The following is a 7,353-nucleotide window of genomic DNA, read 5'->3' as shown; positions in this document are numbered from 1 at the left end:
AGCATAGAGTGACAGGAGACTTCCTTCCCTTCATTTAGGTAAGTAAGAAACAGCAGAGCTTTACTCATGGAGCTTTGCCAGGTTATTCCTCATCTTGGACTTCCTTCCCTACACACTATTGTTAATATTACAAAGTCACAGTATAGGAAACAGCCATTCTTATAAAAACTGGAACTGAAACAAGATCACCATTCATACCTTTGAGTCTATACATGGACACATTTTGTAAACAGCACTAAAACAGGTCTAATGCATTTAACATGAAATTAAAAATGCAATGTTAAGACAAAAATCTTGGTTCAGTGGGGTTTCTGTTAAATGAGAATTGTAGGCCTAATCCAAAGTTCAGATACTGATTTTATTTATATATGTGTATATGTAAATTCCATAGCTGTTTAAACACATTTTTCCCCACGTAATTCAAGAAACAGAATTAATTAGCCAGTTAAAAGGTGAGAAAGTATTTAGTCTAGTACATTCAAGGCTTGCAAGAAAGCATAGCAGGCACAAGCAAAAGTACAAGAAAATAAAGCTTGTAGGAGAGTAAATATGCTTCAGGGACTGATTAAATTGATTAAAACTTGGATCAGAAACTTTAACAATCGATATTACAAAATGGACAGTGATCATATGGAGTTCATTTAAAACCCAAAACAAAACAGGAGGAAGAAAAGCATTGCTTCTTGAGTTTACTCAGTACTTAAAATATTATCATTTTACACCACCAAACCAATTACATTATCCTGTTTTATGAGTTTTAGAAGTTTTAAGAATTGGGTTATATTGCGTTCTTTGCTAAGTGGCTTAGTAAAGTCATTAGCAGAATCAATAAGCAATGGTTTACAGTGGTTGAAAACTGGAAATTTTGTTGTTTTCAGTTTAAAATTGATCACAAATTTGGAAAATACAAGGTGAAACACATTCCAGGCTGTCATGAGACTATGAACAATTCTTATCGGAAAACAGTGAAAATAATGGTATAGCAAAACTTAGGCTTTGTAGATTATAAAAATAAAACTCTCTGCCCTCTGCTGTTTAGACCAGGAAAAAATAAACCAGGATACCTGTCTGTTGAGAAGCATATAGCAAAGGGCTGAGCCTAACTGCTTTTAAGAAAATAATCTAGTTTATGCTTAAATGAATTGGATTGTTCTATGCACTTGCACTCTGCACTGACATGAAGTGTGCCTGGATTTAGTGGTCTATCAGAAAGGTGCCAAGGAGCAATTCACAAGTTGCTTGCTCCATAAAACCAGAAGTTACTTGACACATACAGGAAGGGCAGTTCTGCAAAACAAAGTTAAATTTGCAGTAACACAAAACATATGGAAGTTCTGCACAGAGGGTAACAGATCATGTTCCACACTTAATAGATCTCTAAAGATGAAATAGTAACACATTAAAGTTCCTCACAGATTATTCAGAATTGAGGTCTGTAAAAGATTAATATGTAGCACTGCCTACAAATCGAATTTGATTGGTCACTTTGAAAAGTAAGTTACTGAACTTTTTAAGAGGTAAGTTGAAAGTTACTTTTTTGTGTTATAAAATCATCAGTTCTTCTAGACTTGCAAGAAAAAAACCCAAATCAATCAAAACCAAACCAAAAAGTACAGAAATAGCCTCAAATTCAACTTTGCTTTTAAAGGCTAGATACCAGAGCAAATTTTAAAAAGCCTATTAAAAAGAAAATGGGTTACAAGTAGCAATATTACGTTTGGGTTTTTTTAATAGCTTGTGAATAATGCTTTGTACTTGCTGTATCTTGTTCAAGGGTTTCTATAAAGCAATTGCAAGTTCACAAGAGTAAACAAGTAAAAAAAGAAAAGACAACTTTGTATCACCTTTATTTTTTGGACAGAATTTATATTAAAACTGAAAAAATCCAGATCCACAATTGAATTATTTCACTGCTATCTATAGGTTATGGAAGTAGATGCTTTTTCACTGTGCACCTTCAACTGCCCTGCAAAACAGGCAATTCCAACACTGGTAACTCACCACAGCATGGCTGCATCATCATCAAGCATCATTTGCTGTGCACTCACGCTGATCACCACGGTTTAGATGTAGTTCTGCTCTGTCTGCACATCAGTACTCCTGTTGTGGCAGCTGTCGCATGTGCTGTGCGGCCAGGGGTATTTGCAGAGCTGTAGTAGAAAGACCTGTTCCAACCTCACATACAGGCAAATCCACCTTTCTGATGATTAAGCTAAAAGCCCCAGCTGCTGAGAAGCTGCCCTTCCAGGCTCAGTACTCCTCCCCAGAACAAACCGAAAGGTACCATTCAAAAGCAACATGCTTGGTGTAAAGGACCTCTCTCCTTACCTTTCTCCTCAAGTCTGTTCATGGATCACTACCGCAGTTTGCATTTCTCTATAAATTTCACCCAGCTTCAGAGTTTAACCCTGCCCCATTCAGGTCATTTTTGTTAGATGAAACAAGACCATTCAGTGCTGCAATTTTTACTTCTACACTACTGTAGTAAGCTTAAAAGAAAAGGGGTGGGAGGAGCAGGGCAGGAATATGCAGGCTTTCTAATGACATTCTGCATTCACAAAATCTGCTTTGAACTGTCCATTTTACTCATGATCACTGAGGGAAGCCCCCTCCTTCTCTTCTAGCACATACTTCAGGGTGTGACACACATAAGTTGCTAGCACTGACCACCATACCAACTACCTCTACAGCAGCTGATTTTCTTTTTTGAAAAAGTTTAAGAGAAAGCTTAAATTCAGATTCACAGGGCAGCAGTGAGATGTTCAGATTCATAGGGCAGCAGTGAGATGAGACACAAAAAGCTTCTAGGACTTGTATCAAAAACTTCTAGTTTGCTGCCATGAGTTCTAGACTATGGCTACAGGCAGGAGATGGAATGAAAAAAATTGGCCTACGTATAGGCTGTTCTTGTGTTTCACCTGAAAACATTGGCCAATTACATAAAAAAAATATTAATCAGACATCCCAAGTAGTAACATTTGACCACATTTAATTACCACATACTGTATGTGAAAAAAAATGCTATGATTTTATGGGGAAAAAAAAAGTCACCACATATTGGTGGTCCATGAAACACACTGCCGATTCATAGGTGGAAGAAGAAATCAAGTTTATTCACACCATTACCACACTATATAGACCAATTACAGAATAAGCAACTCCACATTCCAGAAAACTAACTTTTTAAAAGTGGTATTAAGCGTTACTGATTAAAGCACTTCTTCCATGCAGGTTTCATTCAAAATGGTACCTTCTCAAAGATACAAAGATTCATAAGAGTAAGAAAATAATGCATTTGTGAATGTAGAGACCCAACTAATACCAAAATTTATGGTGCTGCCGTGAAAAACAGCTAATACAGTTACTGCCAGATCTGTAGGTGTTATGGTTCTCTCTTGCCTCTCCAATACACTTCAAGGGCTTTACAACGCACCCTCTCCACTAGTGATGGTAGAACATTAGTAAAACTATTTAACCTTAGTCATGAAAGCTACAAAATATTGCATTAGAATACAATTGGGAAGAGACTTCTGACATAACCTTTGTAAGACACAGAAAAGCATCATTTATGTTGCAACACTTGGCTAGTCTTTCCTTTATGAGCACATCATCTGAATGGGAATAAAAATTGTTGCATCACAACATCAAGATCAGATTTAGCAGAAGTTAGCACTGTTCTTAATCTTCCTCCTAGCCCACGGTTTTACTTCTGCAATTTTTCAGATCACCTTTACATATAATCAGTATGCTAACTCAGGCTTAGGCCACTGGGTTTTCCACAGCAATTGCTCCCTGCAGAAAGCACAAGACTGCCTCGTGGGGGTTATAGCTAGCTGCACTAAAATGGCAGTGTTAGCTTCATTATACTTTCTTTCACTGCATAAGAAGGGTAGAAAAGCACCACAACACCCAGCCTCTGCACTGACCGAATCCTTTGGAGGAAGAGGGCAGCAGCCTGACATGTGCCCTTACACATACACAAGTATGAATGGAAGAAACATTCCTGTAAAGTATCATTCCCACCAGTATAGGGTGTTTTTCGTGGTTTTTTTTTCTATTTTCAAAAGAGAAGCAAAACTAAGGGAAGAAACTACTTGATAAACATAAAAATAAATATGCAGCACCATACAATATTGAGACAGCTCTACTTAATGTAGGAAAGCTCTTCAAGTAGAACTATTCTAACTTGGAGCTAAAGAAATTCTCAGCATAGCATGGTGAATGTCTGCATTTGCAAGCAAATCAAAACCAACTACCATATCAGGCAGGTGCATAAGTAGCATCACAGGACATTCAGCCTGTAATCAATTACTAGCTTGAGATCCTGGCACAGGAGAGTATTTCATCTGATCCAGATGTTTATTTTTCCTTAAAACGTGTTTGTGAACATTGTTTTTAGTTGCTTCACAACAGCCACGAATCAATACTATTTCATGTTGCGCACTATTCTTCTGCAATGGTTTGTCTTCATTTCCCCCAATGCTTGTTCCAGCTGCTGAATTAGGTGGAGGAGGGTAGAAGGGTCAGTTTGCAACACCTGGGCAGTGTAATCTTCGTTCTGATTAAGATGCAGCTTTAGAGTCACAGCAGGCTTAATCTGTTGTCTCAAACTTCTGCTTGCAAGCTGCATGAGCAGGTCAGATGAAACAGGAATCGGGAAACAAACAAAGAGATGGTTATCAGCTTTCGTATTTACAATTCACAACAGGTTTGCAGGACCTGCTTGGAGGACTGTTTTAAAAATTCTCTTCACCTACATTAAAGACATACACAGTCTATTAGCTTTATCATTAAGCAACACTAATCCACTTTAATCGATGTTTTCTTAATATTTCTGAAAAATTAGGTGGTAATTAAGACTGGATGTATTTAGTATACACTAACATTTTTAAAACAACGTGGAGCTATGAATTCCATTTTTATAAAGCAACAAATACTTTGCATCTTCACATACTCTGTTCATCTCATAGCTAGCTATCTTTGATGCAGTAACAGAATTATGTCAGTTTGAAATACGTGAAAAACTGCTGACTCAATGACTTTGAAAGAACATAAATTCATTGTTTAGTAGTTGTTTATGATGCTAAAAAAATATAAAGTAAAATACAGAACACTGAAAACAGCAGAAGTTACCTGCACATCCAGTCTCCATTCAAGACTGTGGTAGCTGGGGAGCTTTGGGGCCAGCTCACCAAGAATGCTTCTGATCTCTCTCCTGTTGTCAAGGTACAGCTGCAGCAGTGATTTATTCAATTCATCAGAGAATCCCAGCACGTGAATGGAATCTTGGAAGTCTATCTCTGAAATCTAGACATAACAATTAAGGCCTTATAATACAATTACAATTTACAATGCATTCATACTGTAACACATTCTCTGATCAACAATACTCTACCACAATACACTGTAATTTATCTGTCAGTCAAGCCACCTTACCTCAATGGAAGATTCTGCAGTATTTCAGTCCCTTCCCCACCTGCTCTTCAAAACAATGCCCGCTTGTGTTTAATTTGGAATTACTTCTCTCTGTATCCCTTCTCCATTGTTCAGATATTCCACTATATCAACAGTAAAAAGTCTTCCCAATGGCAACAGTAATTATCTATTATCCTTTCAATACCTGCTTACACCTGCCCAAACTTCTGATGTCCAGAGCTGAAAAAGCTCTCCAACCTACTGTGTCAGACAAACATAAGGAGTACTTAACAGGGGGTTAGTACAGCATGCATCCTGCAGAGCAGCTGAACAACAAGATCTTCACTCAAGTTTTGTTATTTAGATGGAGCTTAACCCTGCTGTATGCTTCTCTACACGGACTAAATTAACACATGTTCTTGCAACATGCCATTAAAATGTCGAGTTTTAGCTTCAGACACTGAATACAAATTCCAGAACCATTCACACAGATGCAGTGTTTTAATCAGAGAACAGTGTAAGAGACACCTCTCTTTAAAATGAAAAGAGTACACATCATCACACCTTTGAACTAGGTTTTCCCTACTCATCAGTATTTTCAGAGCTATTAAGTGTTTAAAAGACATCTCTTGAGCGCATCCCGGAATTCTCATTACGCAAAAGCATCCTCACCATGAGCTTGCAGCTTTCAGTAAGAAGGTATGTTAGTCCCTCTACCACACGCTGAACAGTGTCAACTCCAACGTTCAGTTTTCCTTTAAAAAAAGCACAAAATACCTTTTATTTCCCTATGAAGCCACCATGGCAACAATACTCAAACCTGCAGATTGAACAAAAGCTAACTTGCAAAATACGCACCGAAAAGGAAAAAACAAACAAAAAAAAAGTCGAGGGTTGTGCACCCTTCAAATAGCGCCAGGGGATCAAACAGCAAGTTAGCTCCCCTACCCGAAGCAAACAACCGAAACAACAGATCCCGGGAAGCCCCAAACCCGCTCCTCGCGCCGGTACAGAGCGACCCGCGCGTTGGCGCCCCGGGACACGGGTGCGGGCGGCAGCCGCTGGCGGACCCCGCGGCCGCCCCCTCTGCTCCCGCGGCAGCCCCGCACGGCCGAGGCCGCGCCCCGGGCCCCCGGCGGGGCGACGCCCCCCGCTCCGCACGGTGCCCGCGGCTCTTACTGGCGGCTGCCTCGCAGGCCCGCGGCGCCGCGCCCCGCCGCAGAAGCTCCACCGCCAGGCGCCCCAGCTCGCCGACGGCTGAAACGAGAGGAGAGGAGAGCGCTGCAGGCCAGGCCAGGCCAGGCCAGGCCAGGCCAGGCCAGGCCCGGCCCGGCCCGGCCCCGCACCGCCGCCCGGCCCCCCCACCCCCGAGGGCCCCGGGCGGGCCAGACTCGCGGCCGCCGAACCTGCGGCGCCCGCCCGCGGCAAACAGCCCAGGTGCGCCCGCTGCTCCGCCGACAGCACCAGCAGCATCCCCGCACCCACAGCACCGCGCCGCGCCTGCGCGCTCCCGCCGGGGGCCGGAGCGAGGCGCGCCCCCTGCCGGCTCGGAGGCGGCCGCGGCGGGGCGGCGCAGGGGGCGGTCCGGGCAGCCCGCCGCGCAGGAGCCGCCGCTCTGTCAGAAGCGGGTACGCTACCGGCTCGGGAAGCCGCGTCGCGGGGGGCGCCCGCAGCGGGCAACGCGCCCCTAAGGCACCGGCCACGGCATTGCCCCGCTACAGACCGCTCCGCCCGGCCCGGCCTGCCTGCAGCAAACGGGACACCGCCGCGGCGACGGCGCCTCTAGCCACAGCGGTGCTGTCCCCCCGCTGAAGGCCGCACCCCTACCACGCTAAACAGAGCCCCGCCAAGACAAAAGGACAAGGTTCTGAATTACTGAAAACATGCGTAACTTCTCGTGAATCTTTTTTCTCTTTCAGGGTATAGTTCGTTTTGTTA

General features: G+C 42.8%; 1 protein-coding gene across 2 annotated transcripts; it reads right to left on the bottom strand.

Annotated features, from left to right (window-relative positions):
- Nucleotides 1–3,092: 3,092 nt before the first annotated feature.
- COMMD2 (COMM domain containing 2) lies at nt 3,093–6,959 on the bottom strand. 2 transcript variants are annotated; one of them, XM_055816896.1, is made up of 5 exons: nt 6,822–6,959; nt 6,595–6,672; nt 6,088–6,170; nt 5,134–5,307; nt 3,093–4,624 (listed from the first exon to the last, which is right to left on the bottom strand). In XM_055816896.1, the coding sequence occupies exons 1-5, from the start codon at nt 6,886–6,888 to the stop codon at nt 4,427–4,429; spliced, it is 600 nt and encodes a 199-aa protein (XP_055672871.1). In that variant the 5' UTR covers nt 6,889–6,959; the 3' UTR covers nt 3,093–4,426. The 2 variants fall into 2 exon arrangements, with proteins under 2 accessions (XP_055672871.1, XP_055672872.1); XM_055816897.1 differs by lacking the exon at nt 6,595–6,672 and having other exon boundaries at nt 6,822–6,903.
- Between the last annotated feature and the right edge of the window lie 394 nt (nt 6,960–7,353).

Source organism: Falco peregrinus, chromosome 12, assembly GCF_023634155.1.
Source record: "Falco peregrinus isolate bFalPer1 chromosome 12, bFalPer1.pri, whole genome shotgun sequence".
Taxonomy (NCBI): Eukaryota; Metazoa; Chordata; class Aves; order Falconiformes; family Falconidae; genus Falco; species Falco peregrinus.
The sequence above is the reverse complement of the archived record's forward strand: the minus strand, read 5'-3'. Positions and strand labels throughout refer to the sequence as shown.

Bases quoted from the DNA above. Each gene is read 5' to 3' on its own strand.
- COMMD2 (XM_055816896.1), bottom strand. From the start codon at position 6,888: ATGCTGCTGGTGCTGTCGGCGGAGCAGCGGGCGCACCTGGGCTGTTTG. The intron at 5,308-6,087 runs GTGAGGATGCTT...TGTTATGTCTAG, and splicing joins CTGAAAGCTGCAAGCTCATG to ATTTCAGAGATAGACTTCCA. The intron at 4,625-5,133 runs GTAACTTCTGCT...CTGCTCATGCAG, and splicing joins AATGGAGACTGGATGTGCAG to CTTGCAAGCAGAAGTTTGAG.